This window comes from Dermacentor silvarum, chromosome 9 (assembly GCF_013339745.2).
Source record: "Dermacentor silvarum isolate Dsil-2018 chromosome 9, BIME_Dsil_1.4, whole genome shotgun sequence".
Taxonomy (NCBI): Eukaryota; Metazoa; Arthropoda; class Arachnida; order Ixodida; family Ixodidae; genus Dermacentor; species Dermacentor silvarum.
In genome coordinates, this window is record NC_051162.1 from 98815886 (window position 1) to 98836013 (window position 20128).

At 46.5% G+C, this 20128-nt stretch overlaps 1 protein-coding gene across 1 annotated transcript in view; it reads right to left on the bottom strand.

The window, feature by feature from the left end:
- Positions 1–9327, bottom strand: part of LOC119463770 (histone-lysine N-methyltransferase PRDM9-like) — a 42260-nt gene extending 32933 nt beyond the window's left edge. The window contains exons 1-2 of the mRNA XM_049656012.1: positions 9228–9327; positions 2610–2686 (exon numbers count right to left, since the gene is read on the bottom strand). Coding sequence (XP_049511969.1) covers positions 2610–2686; positions 9228–9264 — 114 coding nt within the window. The 5' untranslated portion in view covers positions 9265–9327. The remainder of the gene's footprint in view (positions 1–2609; positions 2687–9227) is intronic.
- Between the last annotated feature and the right edge of the window lie 10801 nt (positions 9328–20128).

The following is a 20128-nucleotide window of genomic DNA, read 5'->3' on the forward strand; positions in this document are numbered from 1 at the left end:
TTCTTATTGTATTTGATGTGGAATTACTACTAGCTTGTCTTTGCGACGGCACGAGGTTGACCCTTTCTTGTCTTTATATATATATATATATATATATATATATATATATATATATATATTGCTCATGAGGCCAGGTGCGCCGATCTCGGAGATAGGGCAATCTACGGTGCAGTGTGGTAATTTTCGAACGAAATGGCGCTGATTGCACCCGTACTGTTAATTTTACCTACTTATCAACTAATTCTCGTTTCACGTGGGTACCGGAGAAGCCGCCTTCCTGACACCATTGCCTCGCGCGAGCCCATACTCATTCCAAGCAAACTTGCCCCATTTTACAAAAGTATTCTGTAAGGTGGCTTTTCCTCAGCATCTCTATATCTTCGGTGGTGCACCCTTTACAGGGGTAAAATAGAATGTGGTTATTTACGAATCTAATGGCGCTAATCACGCTCGTACTGCTAACATTACCTACTCTACGACTGATTCTCCGTTATAGAAGTTGTAGTCATGTTAAGTCCTATATTTTGATGCATATTGAAACTCGCTACCATGCTATGTAGATACAGAAGGGTCGTTTTTTTTTTCATTTCTTTCTTCTGGAAGTGGTTACAAGATAACCAGATCCCAGATGCGTCTACCACATCTGAAATCAACTAAGGCGACCTTGTCCTCGAAATTATGCACACTACGCCGGCAGGCGTTTCCACAGTCGCTGCAAACAACCGCGACGTTGCCTCTCATGTAGGTATAGTTATAAGGCCTATTCGGTGCAGTGAAAGCAAAAGAAATTCAAGGAGCACTTGGTTATCCCTACGTGGATCAATGGGATAGCATTGCGGCCACGTCTGCAGAAGCGCGGCGACGTCCAGTGGCGCCACTGGCGGAGTCACGTGACTCGAGCTGCCACGTCAGCAGAAGCGCCGCGACGTCACGTGACCCACGGTGTTCCTTAAAAGGTGCGCACGATGCAAGGTCGTGGGTTCTACTCCCACCAAAGTTCGAGGGATGCGACTCCTCCCCCCCCCCCCCCAAAAAAAAAGGTCGTGGGTTCTAATTCATTAATTAACTCTACCTTAATTACCTTCGCCTTAATTAAAACTAAAGTCCATGGGTTGGACTCCCACCAGTGGTTGAGGGTTCGTAGCCTTTTTGGATTATCGTATGCGTGGTCACGCCAACGCCGGAGTTTCCGGCTCATGAGCCACATAATGCTTTCGCATTAAAATTTGTATCCCGTGAGTTTTACGGGGTGCACATGATGTCCAGGCACATGTTCCTAAACATGTCATGATCATGCATGGAACGGAATGGTCTTGTCGCAGGTATGCACATCATGTGCACCCCGTTTCTAAAAGGAAATTTCTGGTGTATCTACAACCGCGCCCGGGACCTTACACGTGATTGGTGTCACCTGTAAGGCACATACAGAACATACAGCACATACACTTGATTGGTGTCGGTGGTTGTATATAAATGGTCCACCGTTGATATACTGAATTGTATTCTGGGGTTTTACGTGCCAAAACCACGATCTGATTATGAGGCACGCCGTAGTGGGGGAGTCCGGACTAATTTTGACCACCTGGGGATCTTTAACGGGCCCTCAATGCACGGAGCACAGGCGTTTTTTGCATTTCGCTCCCATCGAAATGCGGCCTGCGCGGCCGGGATTTGATCCCGCGACCTGGTGCTTAGCTACAAAACACCATAGCCGCTAAGCCACCACGAAGGGTAACCGTTGATAAACTGCTTCGCAGTATGTGCAATGTCCGCATCGTACGTCACTTGCACCAACTTCCATAACCCCGTTCAGAACGGCGACATTGCCAGGAAGGCCTTGGTGGCAAGGGAAACATGTTAGGTTGTATCACGACTCTGGTTGTACTATGAGATATTCCTTGTCGAGATGATTGAGTTGTGTTGGAAAGTACAAAAACTAGAGCACATGTCATTACTGAAGCAGTTACAGTTCCACCAAACAACCGCGCGAGCTGACGGAGCTCATCACATATGCTTGCAGCCTTCATATCTCTTCAGCACTCCTAAAAAGCTGTTATGCGCTTTCTTGCAGTCTTGAGGAATTCTAAAGTAATCTAAAAAAAAATTTCAGGCGCCCAACTCGTTCAATGCAGCAGCATGGAGCGAGGAACAATGATGCGTCAGATTGTCAGGTTGAGTGAAGAATGAAAATATATGAAGTATCCTCCCTCAAACATTACGTGCCTTTACCGCAGCCGTGGCTTCGTGGTTGAAAGCCGTCTGTTCCATACGGGAAGTTCAAAACCAAAGCTGCTATGTCCCCTTCTATCCACGGGTATAAAAGTGGGTATGAGCGTATACCCAGCATGGCACTCGCCTTGCAGACGAGAGTTCGACGAAAGCCCGTCGGGTCGGGATGAAAGACGACAAAATAGACCAAAATACACCGACCAAAATTTTATTTGTTCAGCGTGCGTCTTTCTCTGGCACTCGCCTTGAAACTCCCGTGAAATTCATTAGCGACAGTGGTTCACGCGTCGAGGAAGAAGACACCGTGAGTATGAACACACAGACGCCCAACTCTCGTGATAAGCAAAAAGATTATACTAACATCAGGGCGCTTCACTTACCGGAGTGTCCTTCACTGGCGTTAGGGGTCCATGGACGGGACAGTCTCCCGGGTAGTCCATCTTGCAGTCGTCACAAACTGGGAGCAGAAGAGTTCATAACCAAGTTGGGCTGCGGCTACGGCTAAGAACTCATGACATTTGTGCTGGCTATAAGTTGTCCTATTTTGAAAAAAATACCTCCCCAATTTATAAACATTCATTATGGCCAAGTAGGGGGTGTCGAATAAATCATATGGTATGCGTCTCATGTGGGCCCGTCTCATATGATATGCGTCTCATTTGTCCTGAGCCCGTTGCTGTTCCTCATTTACATTAATGACTTGCCATCTAACATTACATCAACCATTCGTTTGTTCGCAGATGACTGCATCATTTTTCGCAAAATTCTTTCATCTTCAGATCACCTAGCACTTCAAAGTGACCACGACCACATAACCGCTTGGTGCACATCATGGCAAATGTCACTTAATTAACACCGAGAAATGCAAGCTCATGACATTCAGCCGGAAAAAATCAGTCTCTTCTTCCAATTACTTACTGAATAATACTTTAGTGTCCCGCGCGCTTTCATATAAATACCTAGGTGTTCATTTCACGAGTAACCTCTGTTGGTCCACCCACATACAGAAAGTAACAGCCAAAGCATCGCGCACATTAGGATATCTAAAACGTAATCTCCATGGAACTCCTGCCACTACACGTATGCTCGCATATCAAACATTTGTTCGTCCGCAACTCGAGTACGCATCACCCATTTGGTCACCTCATCAGGCTTATTTAATTAATTCCCTCGAATTGGTTCAAAATCGTACCGCACGTTTCATTTCCAGGAACTACAACCGTCACTCAAACGTAACAAACAATAAATCGTCGCTCTCCCTTTCTACATTGCAATCAAGGAGAATAATCGCCCTAATCTGTCTATTACACAAGGTAGTCTATAGCGTCAATCATTCAACGCTGCCTCTTGCACAAGCTTACCACACGTCACGTCGTTTAAACAACCCTTTAAGCTTCCAACGCATTTCTGGTAGAACCGTTGCATTTAATTCATCGGCTTTGCCGCAGGCTATCATTCACTGGAATGGTCTTCCTGAGCACATCGTGAAGATCCGTGATCCAGCTAGTTTTAGGGCCGAAGTAACGGCCATTTTTTCTAAGTACTAATGCGGTATTAACTATTGTATAATGTTATGTTTACTTTTCAGTGATGGGTACTGACAGTCAATAAGCTTTGTTTTGCATGGTCATATTACTTATGCTCCTGACATTACCCCTATCTATGTAATCGCCCCCCCCCCCCCTCTCACATAATGCTCCGATGCTGGAGTCTGTGAGGCAACGTGAATAAATAAATGTGTGTCAGCGTAAGCCACACCATCGAAAAACGTTGCTTGCCTACTTGTCTGCTATGACACCTTACAAAAAAAGAGTGAGTATTAGAAGGTGGCCTATATTCACTCATATTTCGACCGTAGCCCATCACTGTCATTGTTTAAGAAGGAATTGGCTTAAACTAGCAGATCGCTTATTGGTTGAGAACTCCAGAATCCCACAATCAGAAAAAGAAAATACGTTCTTGCAGTAATCATGAAGGCCGAACACTGAATTTTATAAAGTTTTGCTCCCAACCAGGGTGCCTATGATGTCATGATGACGTCATGGTGCATTTTCCTAATGTGGCTGCTCTCTTCTCAGGAAAATTCCAAGAAATTGCCGGACTCACTCACTCCTTGCTTGCATTTGCTTTCAGTGCAATAATTTTTTTTCTTTCAGTATTGGTAGACAGCTACTGCCGAGCACACGCTGTAAAAATCTGTTACGTCTCGATGAGATGGTACGCACGTGACATGCAAGGCACCGTCGCACCCTGTTCAGCATTTTTTTTTTCGATCTCTATTCAGATTTTGACCACGAGGGAAGTGCACTTACACCCGTATTCATTCAAACTTGGCTAACTTATTTTTAACGTTCGCCTCAAGTTCACAATTGCAGTTGCCGGTGCAACGAGAAATTTCTAAGCCTGTATAGAGCAAATAAAGTGAGCAAATAAAGGTAAGCTGCAGAAAACTGCAAGTTCAGAAATGAGGCATGTGTCCCCAATTCTTCCACTGGGCTATGTGCAAATAACGCACTCGCGGGTGAGAAAGAGCCAGACACAACGTGTGCGTGTTGTGTGTGCGTGTGTGTGAGAATGTGTGCGTGTGTTTTCAAAAAAATTCGGCAGGAACCATCCCACGATGAGGGCAGTCGATGGTAATGCGTTTATCATTGAATCAACATAACCACACGACGTATCGCCACCGTCGAAACGAGTTGTGCATGAGGGGTGTACCGCCCCGGGACTCCTCTTTCGCGTTTCCTTAAAAACAATCGGCGCCATCTAGTAGCGCGGCCGTGAAGCCTGCGCGTGGCCTCCGAAATGCCTGGCACGCCGGAGCGTGCGAACGCTGAGAAACGCGTCATGCGGTGCCCGGACTCCGTGTAATTTTCTTCTTTCTTTTTTTTACTGTGTTAGCATGAGCCCTAAATTGAATCATTAGTGTAAGGCAGTATTGATTTCAATATATGTCCATTTTGTGCTTGTTTTTTTCCCGTTTGTGTGTCTACACTTATTGCAAATATTGTCTATCCTACATATTAGACATTTTATTATATAGATCGATACTCCAGGCGCATTCCTGCCTTCGGTGACGCCGACGCCGTGAAGTTTAGTATAAAGTCTAAGGGCGATTAAGTCGTCACCGGGCGCCATATGCTGTATGAGTGAAAGCGTGCGTGGGTGAGCCGGAGATCGCGGTTCAATCTCGCGCTTGCAAGGGATCAAAGCGGGCTGTAGAGCGCCGTCTTCCTTCGCGCGCAAGGCTACGTGGGAAGGGTATGAAGGTGGAGGGGGGGGGGGGGGGGGCTGCGTTTTATTTTGGGTCTCTACTCCGGGTGGCTTGGGCGGCCGCGCGCGTCCACCCGGGCCGCTGTATTCCCACCAGCTGCGGCTGAGCTCCCAGAGAGGCTGAGCTCCCACCAGCTGCGCGCTACGGCGCATGCGCCGTGACGTCATCTCGGCGTTTCGTCTGCTGCGCTCTGCCCATACACTGTGCATAACATTCATCCCACGTGCCCTACGTGTGCTCGGACTGCAAGTGTTTCGCGAGGCATTCCCCGATGCCACGGACCACGAGGAAATGCTTATACACTTCGCATAGCCATGACCAGTCAGGAAGCGATCAGCTCCGCTGTGTCTTTAGCCTTGCGCCACTAGTGCGCAAGCTACCCCGTTTTTTTCTTTATTGCATATGAAAAAAGGGTCGCCGTTTCTCCCGAAACGCGAAGCATTGATTGCGATAGAAAATGAATAGTAAGCTACACGAAGTAAGGATAGCAGTTTTATCGGCCGTATAAACTTGTAAACATAGGCACACTATCCAAATGAACAAGCACGGTGTCAGGCGCGCACAAGCAAACATGAACACATCTCACTCGATGACAAGGGAAACTCGCTGTCAAACCGCTGGAGCGAGGAAGTGCGGCTACAGCAGCGAGCGAATCGGCCTCCGTGCAGCGTCCCGTATCAGCGCGAACTAAGCCGCGAAAACACAGCGCACGGGGCGGACTCTCTCCCCGTCGCAGATGGCTTTCAAGATACAGCGGCCTAGGTGGGCGCGCGCGGCCGCCCGAGCCAACCGGAGACCCAAAATACACCCCCCCCCCCTCCATACCCTTCCCACGGAGCCTTGCGCGCGAAGGAAGACGGCGCTCTTCCTCCCGCTTTGCTCCCTTGCGTGCGCGAGATTGAACCGCGATCTCCGGCTCACCCTCGCACGCTTTCAATCACACATACATCATACGGCGCGCGACGACGACTTTATCGCCATTAGACTTTATACGAAACCTCACGGCGATGGCGTCACCGAGGCAGGAATGCGCATGAAGTGTCGATCTATATGCTATAATTGCTATCGCAATAAAGTTTCTAATATGTAGGATAGACAATATTTGCAATAAGTGTAGACACACAAACGGAAAAAAAAAACAAGCACGACATGGACATATATTGAAATCAATACTGCCTTACACTAACGATTCAAGTTAGGGCTCATGTTAACAAAGTAAAAAAGAAGAAAAGAAAATTACATAGAGCCTGGAAACCGCATGACGCGTTTCTCAGCGTTCACACGCACCGGTGCGCCATGCATTTCGGAGGCCACGAGCAGGCTTCACGGCCGCGCTACTAGATGGCGCCGATTGTTTTTAGGGAAGCGCGAAAGAGGCGTCCCGCTGCGGTACACCCTTTATGCATAACTCGTTTAAACCTGGTTGATTTAATCAGGTATACTACACATGTTTTTATTTTAACAATTTTGTATCATCATCATCATCAGCCTATATCTGTGTCCACTGCAGGACGAAGGCATCTCCCTGGGATCTCCAATTACCCCAGTCTTGCGCTAGGTGATTCCAACTTGCGCCTGAAAATTTCGTAACTTCATAGTCTTCTGCCGTCCTCGACTGCGCTTCCCTTCTCTTGGCACCCATTCTGTAACTCTAATAGTCCATCGGTTATCTATCCTACGCGTTACCTAGCCTGCCCAGCTCCAATATGTTTCATAAGATCAATTAGAATATCGGTTATCACCGCTCGCTCTCTGATCTACACTGCTCTCTTCCTGTCTCTTAGCGTTAGGCCTGGCATTTTTCGTTCCATCGCTCTTTGTGCAGTCCTTAACTTGTTCTCCAGCTTTTTTGTTGACCTCTAAATTTCTGCTCCATATGTTACACCGGTAGAATCAAATGATTGTACCCTTTTTTTTCAACGACAGTGGTAAGTTCCCAGTCAGGATTTGGCAATGCCTGCCGTATGCACCCCATGCAACCCAATTTTATTCTTGTGTAAGTTTCTTTCTCATGATCAGGGTCCCCTGTGAGTAATTGACCTAGATAAACGTACTGCTTTACAGACTCTAGAGGCAGACTGGCGATTCTGAATTCTTGTTCCCTTGCCAGGCTATTGAATATTGTTTGTCTTCTGCATATTAATCTTCAACCGCACTTTTATTCTCGGTTAAGGTCTGCAATCATTTGCTGTAATTCGTCTCCATTGTTGCTGAATAGGACAATGTCATCTACAAACCGAAGGTTGCTGAGATATTAGCCGTTGATGCTCACTCCTAAGCCTTTCCAGTCTAAGAGCTTGAATACTTCTTCTAAGCATGCAGTGAATAGCATTGGAGAGATTGTGTCTCCTTGCCTCACCCCTTTCTTGATAGGTAACTTTCTACTTTTCTTGAGGAGAACCAATGGAATCTCTGTAGATATTTCCCAAGATATTCACGTATGCCTCCTGTACTGTATTACGCAATGCCACTATGACTGCTGGCATCTCTACTGAATCAAATGCCTTTTCTTAATCTATGAAAGCCAGATAGAGAGGTTTATGGTACTCCGCTGAGTTCCCGATTACCTTATTGATGACATGGATGTGACCCATTGTAGAATATCCCTTCCTGAAGCCAGCCTGTTCTCTTGGTTGATTGAAGTCAAGTTGCCCTGATTCTATGGGAAATTATCTTGGTGAATATTTTATACAGTACTGAAAGCAAGCTAATGGGCCTATAATTTTTAAATTCTCTAACGTATCTCCTCTTATGCATTAGTATAATGTTGGCATTCTTTCAGTTCTGTGGTACACTTCAAGTGATGTGGCATTGTGTGTAAAGGGCCGCAAGCTTTTCAAGCATGATATCTCCTCCATTTTTTTTTAAATCAACTGTTATTCCATCTTCTCCAGCCGCTTTTCCCCGGGTCATGCAAGCCCCTTCTAACTTCATCGCTAGTTAAAGGAGCCTCAGCATACTGTTCATCATTACTTCGAATGAAAGTAGCTTGGCTGCTCTGAGAATTGTACAGGTCAGTATAGAATTCGTCCATTACTCTTACTATGTCATCGAAATTGCTGATGATATTGCCCTGCTTATCTTTCAGTGCAAACATCTTGCCTTGTCCTATGTGAAGTTTTGTCGTCACTGATTTCATGCTGCGTCCATATTTTACGGCGTCCTCAAATTTTCCCACCTCATATTTTCGAATATCCCTTACTTTCTTCCTGTTGATCAGTTTTGACAGTTCAGCGAATTATATCTGATCTCCTGCATTTTTGTATACATCTTCTTAATCTTCTTTTTCATCCTAAAGCATTCTCTCTCTGCATTGTAACCACTACCTATGCAACTGCTAGATGACGTGCCGCCTGGTGTTATAATATGCAACTGCAATGGAAGTTGCGCGCGTATCGACGCTACGCGCATCTCACAAGTGGCACGATGCGATGCTAATGGTGATGATGATATTTATTGGCATCCCCTTCGAAATGTGGTGGTGTCAAACAGTCACCTAGCCTGCTTTATTTATTCAGGTATTCCATACGTGGTTTTCATGTATGTATGGCGCAGGCCTGTCACTTTTTTCTTCCTCAAGGCAATCCAACCATTTCACGGCCAATAATCCCCCATAGTGGATCGGAGCCTGGCGATGCCTGCGATGGACACCGGTGGCGGACCGAAACGTGCTATTGGAATGAGCCCATAATTGCTTACGCTGTAAAAACGTGATAGGCTTGCTTACACAGGTAGTCTTCGTCCGGTCCCTCTTCACATTCCATGTAGTTAACCTCCTTCCGTTGCCGTCTAGGGTAACGGATATCGCCGGAAGAGTCGCTGCCCGTAGAAGCTGCAATGAATCGGATATTAAAAGGGTGCAGAAAGGCTTTTCTTTCGTTTCGGTGTCATAACACCCGCCGAAATTTTGAGTACATAAAAAAATACAAACCAGTTGCGAGCTCCTTATGAATCATTATTAGCGCATGCGTCAATGTTCTCAATGGAAGCGTATACATACAATTCAAAGATTAGCTCTCATTGTTTATGGCATACGTTGCTTGCATGATAAGCAACTAGATTTAGTTGTGTGAGTATTATAAGTTAACGAAATGCTACAACATAACTCTTTTTTATATTGCTTTAGGGCACGTGTTGTATACTCGCGCAGTTGAAACGAGCAAGTCTCGAGGCGGGTTCCTTTTAGTATAGAGTCATCAGCTTAGCACACGATTCGATGCAGCGGTCACGTTTATTTATCATGGATTATATTGAGTGCCCCATTTACATTCGTCCCTCACTGAGCAAAGAAGGGTTCCGGAAAGTATTGTACGAGTATGAAACGCCGATGCACGTATTTTGACTCATACGATGTGACGGGTATACATGTCTGATAAATATCACATGCATGGCTCTATCAAGTTTTAGTCAAATTCAATAGGCCTTTTACAGCTGACTGACTACAGCCGCGCACTTGTAGGATGTATCCTAAATATATGAAGGTGACTTGGCGAATTTCTCGTTACATAACTGCTCGTTTTTATTTGTTGCGCAACTGGTATTTGTTTTAGGTGGTTCTTCCGAATGCACTAAATTCCCTCAATGCCACATACGAAACGTGGATATATATGTACAACTTAAAATATCAAAAGAAGCAGCTGTTATAACAGCTATAGCTCTGTGGTATACGCATCTGTGCTCTTTTTTCACCCCGTACAAATAATAAGCTGTTACTCGTGGACACCAAGCAGCAGTTCGCGGCTTCGAGTCTAGGCTGAGGCCGCAGCACTGCGAATGGGCCAGGCGTATTTGGCCAGGATGCCAAAACGCTCGTTTACTTATTGCTTCAGGCACTCATTAAAAAAAAACATTCCAGGTGGCCACAATTAACCAATAATGTTCTACAAATATAGCTCGTTGCCAAGCTTTGTGATGTAAGGACCAAATTCCCAATCAATAAATCGCTCAAGCAATCAATCAAATTTATGACGTCAAAGTGGCGCCGCTTCAGCGGCACACACTCACAGATAGGCTTGTTGGTCGATTCTCCGTCACTGTCATCGCACTCGGCGTAGTTTATCTTCTTCTGAGCGCGACTGGGGCGCTTGGAGCCAGCGTCGCTTGCGTTAGCGCCTGTAACGAAGCGCGCACTTGGAATTAGTACTGTGCAGGTAAACTCAAAAGTGTTTTAGTACGCGTCAATATACCATCACTCCGATACAGCCACCGTCTAGCACGGCCGCACGCGTTTTGAACGTCTCATATTTGTTGTGCCGCGAATGCACCTGTCGCAGTTCAGCTGCACAAACCTGATATGTGACAGAGACTGTAACAGTTTATGCTAAAACACCCGCCGCAGTGGCTCAGTTAGCTCTGGTGTTGCGCTGCTGAGCACGAGGTCGCGGGATCGAATCCCGGCCGCGGCGGCCGCATTTCGCGAAATGCAAAAACGCCCGTGTGCTTGCGTTGTAGTGCACGTTACAGAACCCCAGGTGGTCAAAATTAATCCGAAGCCCTCCATTACGACGTGCCTCATAATCACGACTGCTTTTGGCACGTAAAACCCCAGAAAGAAGAAGTATATGCTAAAACAATCTCAGATTATATTAGTTTAGGGTGAACTATCGCACTACACAACACCCAAATATACAGCCGTGGACTTGATATTTTAAATTTTCAGAGGAAGATGAAGATTTGAAGCAAATGAAAACGGACCAGTGTGGCAAGCTATACTGTGGGAATGGACAGTAGTTAATGGGATCTCTTGCATGAACACTGGAGCAGTTACCTTTCTTCGGGGACAGTCTCGCTGTTTTAAACCTCACGTTCTCTGGAACAAATGCTGTCATGTCATCGTGGTCAACCATTGACTGCGCCACACACAGTGACTCTTGTTTTTGAAGTAGTAGGTCCGCTAACCTTTCCGGAGCTTCATAAGAGAAGTTTTACTAATTATGCCCGTTTTAAGACTTGTTTGAAAGCAGCGTTTCATTCAATGAGGCACATGATATGGAGTCAAAAGGCTGATAGTTTATGCTCGGTATTGGAGGACCCTTGAAAACGATCTGAATTTGCAATGCATTCGAGTTAGAAGTAATAGCCCTGGTAAATGGTGGTGGAATTATGGCTGCACTAGAGAATATTGGCGGAGAAAAGCTGCGTGGAAAAAGCTTCTGCACAACCAGTGTCCGACTAACTGGAACGATTACAAATGCATAAGCGGCCGCCTTTTAACGCACAGTTTCTAAAGCGAAGGATGAGTATAACATCAGGCATTTTGATTTATTGTCCCAAACATGTAACAGAGGGGCATTGTTCCGCTTTCTGAGATCACGAGAGATGATTCAACCATCAAATAATTCTGACTCACTTGTTCTCACGCCAAGTGAAATTACTGAGTTCTTGGAACAAATTGGCAAAAGGCTTGAGAGCCTCATCTTGCCTCCCTTGTCGGTCTTTTTTGCTTGGCTCTGTTTAAGATTTCGAGGAGGTGTCATTGACGGAATTGGTCTCAGTGGTTGTAAGTTTACCCACTGCTGCCCCCGGTCCGGATGGAGTTACCACCGCAATGATAAAAATGATGTCTAAGGAGTATCCTGACGACTTATTGGCTTTTCTTAATAATTCTATAGAGATGGATTAGATACCATTTCAGTGGAAACTCGCGAAAGAAATATTGCTCAAAAATCAAGGTAGCGGGTATACACTGGCCAATATTCGGCCTATTTCATTAACGTCAAACCTTGTTAAGCTAGTCGAAAGAATATTACACGTCCCGAATCATGAAGTTCAGGAACACCAGAGAACTGCTGAGCCCTTCCCGAATTGGTTTTAGAACAGCCTTGTCCATGTGGTGTGTGCACGCAGACATAGAGAGCCGAATTAATCTTGCACGGCGTCAGGGGAAATGTGCTGCACTGGTCACGCTAGATGTCGCCAAAGCTTATGACAGTGTCGAGCATTTAATATTGTTGGACAGAATGAATGAACTAGATCTTCCTGAATACTTTATAAGATGGACAGCCGAGTTCTAGAGGGGGAGAGAATTCTTCTGTGTTTGGAATGTGCTCACTTCTAGAAGATTTAGACAAACTTGGGGTGTGCCTCAAGGCGCCGTTTTGTCTGCCCTGTTTTTCAATAGGTTACTTAGTAATATTCCTTGTTATGCTGACGTAAACACACACGTTTACGCAGATGATATTGCATTTTGTGCTTCTCCAGACGACATTCAGTGTCTTTACAGAACATTGCAAGTTATATCTCAATACACTTAAACAATGGCTGGAAGGAATTCACCTATCTCTCAACGTTAACAAGAGTGCTGTAGTGGTCTTTCCGATAAGGAGTCCAGTGAATATCTCTCTGTTATATGAACGAATTCATCCCCCACGTTGCACATACCAAGTACCTTGGGGTGGTTTATGACAGCAAACTCAATTGGCTACCGTATTTGGAGCATGTTGCTGCAAAAGGGGGCTGTGCTCTTGAAATATTACGACAGCTGAGCAATAATTGGTCGGTAATGCGAAGAGACACGCTACTAATGATATACAGCATGTATGTAAGGCCAATATTATAATTTGGGTGTGTTCTCTGGGTGTGTTCACCGGTGCCGCTTACAAAATTCCACCTATGTTCGAATAGAACGGGATGCGCTCCGCCTTGGCCCCGGGCCTCCCCAAATTCGTATCGAACGCCGTGCTGTACCTGGAAGCGCGAGTGCCGTCGTTAATAGTTAGGTTTCGACTATTAACAGTGCAAACCTTTCTGCGACTACATGGATCGACGTTTTAGTAGACACCAGACAGTGTTTATTAGTCAGCCCATTTTATTTTTAATGTCTATTGGCTCCGTTTTCATATGCCTCTGGTGGTTCTTGCGCAGCCACTACTCGAGCCCTTGAATGCTAAACTCTAAATAAAATACCTCCATCAAAATCTACTACCGTCTCTCTAGAAATTATTTTCGATAAGTTTTTCCCGAATAATGCAAAATTTTTATCTTCATGAACTCTCAATGACTGGCTGGATGATCACTTCAGTCATATTCAGATCAACGCTTTAATAGCTACCGATTCCTCACAGAGCAACCAATTGAAGGCAGGTGTAGGAATTTTTGTCATTCGCTAGATTGGTCCTATTTCATTAGGCTTCCTGATTTTATTCCTATCTATACAGCAGAATTTTTAGCTGTAGTTTTAGCACTGTGCAGATTTAGCCCCTCTCATTCATCAGTAGCTATTATCACCGACTCTCCCTATGTTCATTGCTTGCAACGCGTAGCGACTCAAAAAATTCGCAAGCATTATATTTCTTGGCTCCGTCTTATTTGTGTTTGCTTCGCCTAATTTGGGTGCCTGAGCACAAAGGTTTGCCTTTGAATGAGTGTGCGGACACATTAGCAAAGGCTTCCCTGGGTGGCCCTATATAGTACCTGCCGTTCCCCCAACCGCCTATGTCACTGCCGCTAGGTTTAGGGTATTAACAATGATGAGCGAGATATATAAATCCAGTGTGGCTTCACCTTCGGACTACCACCATCTAATATTTCCTTGGAGCCTTAAATTCTGCCCAACACGCAAATTAGTCATTACACTAACCAGACTACGCTGCCGCATACCGACACTTAAAGTTTTATACACGTTGGGCTGGTCTGGCGGCATCTCCTTTGTGTATACAGTGCGGGGAACCAGAAACTATTGATCGCTTCCTCCTTGCACGACGACGATTCCCCTAAGTAAGAAAAATTATGCTCGAGACCCCTGTCGATATGCTTGGACTCAGCATGAACGTCCCCGTCTTGCTTTCGTTCGGAGCTTCCACAATGGGGTACAACCACCAGAATGTTTGTACTACAAATGCAAAACTTTATTAGTGATTCCAATCGTCTGCCTTCCTAAAGCAGTAAATTACAATAATTAATTAGCTATTTTTTCGATTCACCTTACCATGAAGACTGTTCCACTTTGACATCATATCAGAATAAATCTTTCCCTGATATTTCTGGTTTTCTTTTTCTAAACTTTTCAAATCTATTTTCTCCGAACCGCCCAATTCTTGGGCGATCCCCCACGGTCGGTATGTGCCATTTGCACAGATGATGATCATCATCATAAATATATGTGGTCTCACACTGGAGCCAACGCCTCGACAATGGGACTTGTATCCGTCAAGTCAGTCGCGAGTGACGTGAAAGGATGATCTTGAAACTTGAAAGCGTAAAGCTTTCCTATTGGCTCTGTCCGCCATTATCGTGGTCGGCCGAAATTTCTCCGCCGATAGAATCAGGTGATGTTGGCACTTGCAGGGAAGAGAAGAGGGGCTGCCACGGAGGTGTACACAGCTGAGAGGAAGTTGGTCAACGGGGCAGAGGGGCAAATGATCGTTAAAGTATCGAGGTGCAAAGCATCGTTAAGGCCTCCAGATGTTAGAAACAACCGAAGTATTTTCACAACGATCAATGCGCTACAAGAGACATTCAGAAGTGTCAATCTGTAAATGCTGCTATGGGGAATACTTACTCTTGTGGTCGGTTGCAGCACCAGCTGCGAGCTGCCTGTTGTCTGTGAGGACGGCGCGGTCTTTGACGGGAGCCGTCCAGGTCTTCTTGCGTGGAGCGAGTTTTACTGCACCGCTGTTTTCTTTGCCCTTGGCGCCAGTTTTGGGTGCCTATTATTAAGGACAAAAAAATAACTATGAATAATAATAGGAAGAAGAAAGACATACATTAACGCGAGTATGGCATATCAACTGAAGGAGACGCACGATGTCGAACGAAAGCGGTGTACATATAGTAAAAATACAGGTCAGTGGAGGGGGGCACAGTGCAGTCATGTTTAAAGGGGTCACCGGAGTTAAAAGATATTCTATACACTGCATGTAGCTGCTACGAAACACCAGCGTTTCGGATTCGTATTCACGAAATAAACATCCATGTGGCACTGCGCGCTACCAAAACGTTGACAGTCGTGGGTTCGAGCGCCTTAACTCTATCTTATAATTAAGGTACGGTTAAGTAAGGCACTCTAACCCACGCCCTTTGTTTGTGGCACCATGTGGCATGTTGGCACCATGAATTTCGGTGTCATTGAATTTTGGTACCATAACGCCGGACGTCTGATTTTTCGACCCATTAGCCATCTGAGGGTTTCGCGCGCGAGCTCGACACCAGGTTCTGTATACACCTTTCCACCGTTTACATATACAGGGTGTCCCAGCTATCACGCAGCACGTTTTAAAAAAGGTGGAACAGCGTTACGCGAAGCAAACCTTGTACGTATTGTTTCCAGTGCAATGGAGTAGCCGACAGTAATTTTTTCGTTAGTGAGATTTAATTAGTTAATTGTAATTAATTATCTAACTCGAGAAGTACTGTCCTAATTGTCAAATTGTCAATGAGAAAATTGTAGAGAAACATGAAAAACTCCCGATACAGCTTTCTGTTGCTCAATACCTGCTACAAAAATGTGTTTTTCCGAGCGTGAAATGAGCCCGCGAATACACGCAAAATGCCTCGAGCGGCCAGCCGCTCGACAATGTAGACATTTTTCCCTCCTGCCTCGGCCATTGAACCCTGCCGTATTGTACAAACAAACAAATAAATAAATAAGGTCACCGTGTCCCCCGAAAGGTGAAGCATTGATAGCGATAGCAAAGTATTAGACAACTACATGAAGTAAGGTTTGTGGTCTTATTGGCCGTTTAAGCTGCAGTAAACGTTCGCTTACTAATTAAATTAACAAACATGATGTCAATTAAGCGCGCACAGGCGAACATGAACAGATCTCACTCGACGACTGCGAACACTCGCTGCGACAACGCTGGCATGATGATGAGAACCAGCAGCTGGGAGCAAACGATTCGCGCTGCCTCTCGCTCAACGCCTCTCCAAAACTTGAGCTTACGCGACCTCCAACTCTAGACTTCCCGGGAAGACAGCGCACATGAAGCGACCAGCCATCTATGGTATCCCAGTGCTTTGCACCTGCTGCTGATCACTTCCAAGATATGGCGCGCCGGCCACGATGCGCTTAGCCTCACGGACAGCTATGCGCAGCCACGTCCGGACTAGAGGAGGAGACGCTCGCTTGGCTGCTACCCCCCCCCCCCCCTCTCCTTTTCGCGAGCTTCATCACGTTACTGCGTGTTCGACTTGATGACGTCACACCCGCTTGATGACGTCACGTCCAACATTGGACAAGCGAGAGGACGGCGCGCATCAAGCCACCGTCTTTCTCGGCTCACGTACCCACTCACGCTTTCCATAGCAGACAACGCATGCGGCGTGGGGACGTAGTCTTACCGCACTTGGACTTTATACGGAACCTCACGGCGACGGCGAGAGTTCATAGCGGAGTTACGTGCGTTTGACGATCTAAACACGGCCCTCGCTCCTTTCGCTCTTTCCTTCGCTACTTTCCTCGTCGGCTGGTCTATGCTCCTCGCCGAGTGCTCATCCAAATGTCACGTGACATACGACATCGCCAACGCGCTCTTCAACACATCTTCCGGTTAAGGCACGCCCACGCTAGCGGATATACACGAGACTACAGTGTAGTACACTGTAACGAGACGGTCGTTGGAGGGACCGCCAGTAGTTTGTGCGCAGGCGCGAGTACAAGAGAGAAAATCTGGGGGCTTTTGCTCCTTGAATATCTGACTTTGCCTAGGTACTACGGCGAGAACTTTCTTTGGTCCATTTTGTAAAACTGTGCTGCTGTTAAGGGATCGATGCTATTCCTAAATAAACGCATCACTGTTTTGATGATCCAAATATAACCTCACTATCAGGGAGGGAGCAGTCTACCTGACTGGAGCAGTATTTCTTTATTTGGGGTGTTGCTACGCAGCGCTCCGCAACGCCCCAACGACCGCCGCTTCGCGTCGGCGCCCGGCACCACGGCTTCCGCCGCGGCACCGAGGCACAAACGAAAGCAGTAGCCGCTTGCGCAGACAGAGCCACCTACAGGGTGCTAAATGTGTTTCAACACATAGAAGTGCTTTCGTTCACGCGAATCTCCTGAACGGTGCAGTATGCACTGATAACCAATACATGAGCACGGAGTGCTTTGAAATTAAAGTTATCCGATTCGTCGTCAATCTCACAGGTTCAATGATCCCCTCGGGACTATCGCACGATTTCCTGTGTTACCGTTGGAACAAAAAAAAACGCAGAAACTCTCTAGAAACATCGTAGGAGCCCAAGAGAAAAACTTGTGCACGTCGCCATCAACGCAAATGCACATGCCGGATAGTCTAGGGACAAACGCATACAAAACGAGCAAAGGAAGTTCAGATATGCAAGGAGCAAAAGCCCCCAGATTTTCTCTCTCGCACCCGCTTGTACTCGCGCCTGCGCCTTCCCCTTCTTTTCCCTTTCCTACTTTCTATCCCCCTTTTCCCGCCCCTTAGATGCCGAGCCGTGCTCCCTATAAGAGCTGCAGAAACATGCATCTTTTCTTTTTTCCTCAACCTCTACTACTACTACAACTACTACAACTACTACAACTACTACTACTACTACTACTACTACTACTACTACTACTACTACTACTACTACTACTACTGCTACTACTACAACTACTGGCGCTACCTCCAAAAAAAAAAAAAAAAAAACCGGCTCGTGCGGATATACTAGCGGCAAATATACCGACGGCAACCGGCCTCCAGTGCCGTAGAACGTCTGCCGCGCGAGAGGTGTCCAAAGTAGACGGCAGTTCGGCCGGCGCACCGCCCAACGCACGATCCACGGGCCAATCGACGACGCGCGAAGCTGCACGCCTCCTCCACAGCGACGAAAACGTCGGCTGCTGCTTCTGTTCCAAGCAAAATAATTTCCGCTAGATAAAGCGATGCATAAATTGTACATTTTGTTAAAAACGATATCCTCTGTCAAACGTAAAACACGACACGAGAGCTCCGATACTTGTCGAGCTCAGCTGCAGTGCACGGCTACCGACGGCAGACGACCGGCCGGCCCGGCTGCGCTCGCATCGCAGGTGATCGCAGCCGACGGCGCCGCCATTGTCAGCGTGTTTTCTTCCTTGTGTACAATTATTCTGAAGAGCGATAACAACGGCAAGAAAATATTGCGGCTTGTGAGCGTCGGCGATTTATTCCAAAGCGCCGTCCGCTTAGTGAACCGGAGAAGGCCTAGCGACGATATCGGCGCCGTCGAGCGATCGCGGGGTGAGGCTGCCGCACAAATGGGTCCCGGTGTCAACCGCTCTACGACAAGAAAAGTCGCCCGCGAAAAGCGCCGTCGAACGGCGGCCCGCGAATGACAAACGGTGTGCGGCGAGGTGCGGTACGTGGACGGACCTCCGCCCCTGTGTTGCGCGACACGTGCTAACCCTGTCGCATCTGTTCGCGCAGCTAATCAGACCGCTAAGCACGACTGTGTTTTGGAACGTGACCGATTTGGCGCTTGCGTTGCGGGCTGTAATTACCGATTCGCAAGTGCGCACAAGCGAGCAACACGACAGGAAAGCAGAGCGCGCGACTCGTCGCGTACCTGCTAGCAACTAACCGGAAGTCGTAGGTTCTTGCTCGACCAATCGACATCGTCGCCCCGGTTGACGTCACCAGATGCACCCTGGTGACGTCACGATGATCGCTGCGGATACCGGAAAGGCCAGGAGAGGAGGACGGCATTGTTTTTTTTTTTTTTTTTAATTATTTTGTGGCGCGCCCGCGGCGCGTAGCACTGCAGCGTTTGGTATCGTTGATCGTGACGGCATTCTGAACTCGACGCGCGTGTTTACTTGAAATCTTTAAAAAGTATCGGAGGTGGTTTAGGGGCCCTTTAAGTGTTCATACAATTGCTATCGGAATAATATTTTTTTTTTCATTTAATCTGAATTTCCTTCTCTCTTGCCCACACAAGCGGAATATAGCATAGCCCGGAACCAAAGCTCCTCTTTTCGAACCTCTCCGCGCCTTTCTCTTCAATAAGGCTTGCGAAGTTTGTTTAGCTTTGGTTATCGGCGTTATTCGAATAAACTTGGGAAAATCTTGAAACTGCGGACGCTTTCAGGCAGGAATTTTCCATTAACCAAACAGCACAACTCTTTAAAATCAAGTAATTTTGAACTCTTGGAAAAAGCAAACTTCGGAGCCTGTGCCCAAGTCCGAACACTCAAGCATAGACCACCGCCTTCGACGCCTACAGTAAATCAAGAAATACGGATGTCATTCTCCGCGAGCAACTGGGTGGTCTTCCCGAGGAATTCGGTTAGTCCGCCGCTTCAAGCTTGCGGTGCTTTCGCTTGTCATAAAATTTGAAAGATAATATCAGTTTGGAAAGGGACGAGATTTACAGGGTTGCTAATTTTCCACATTTACCGGCCGTGTGGCGTACAGTGGCTTTGGTGTTGCGCTGCTAAGCACGAGGTCGCGGGATCGAATCCGGCCGCTGCGCCGCAGTTCGATGGGGACGAAATGAAAAAAAAAAAAGAAAAAAAATCACCAGCGCTTCCCTGTCGGGAAAATGGGGTAAGCGAAGCTTGTCGTTCGTGTATCTGACCTTAATTCGGTGATTCTTTCTTTCTCTATCTTTATTTCTCTCTCTATTTCTCTAAATGAAGTTCATTGTCTGTCTGTCTCACTATTTCTCTGGTATTTTCTTTCCTCTATTTCTGCCTTCCTCTTT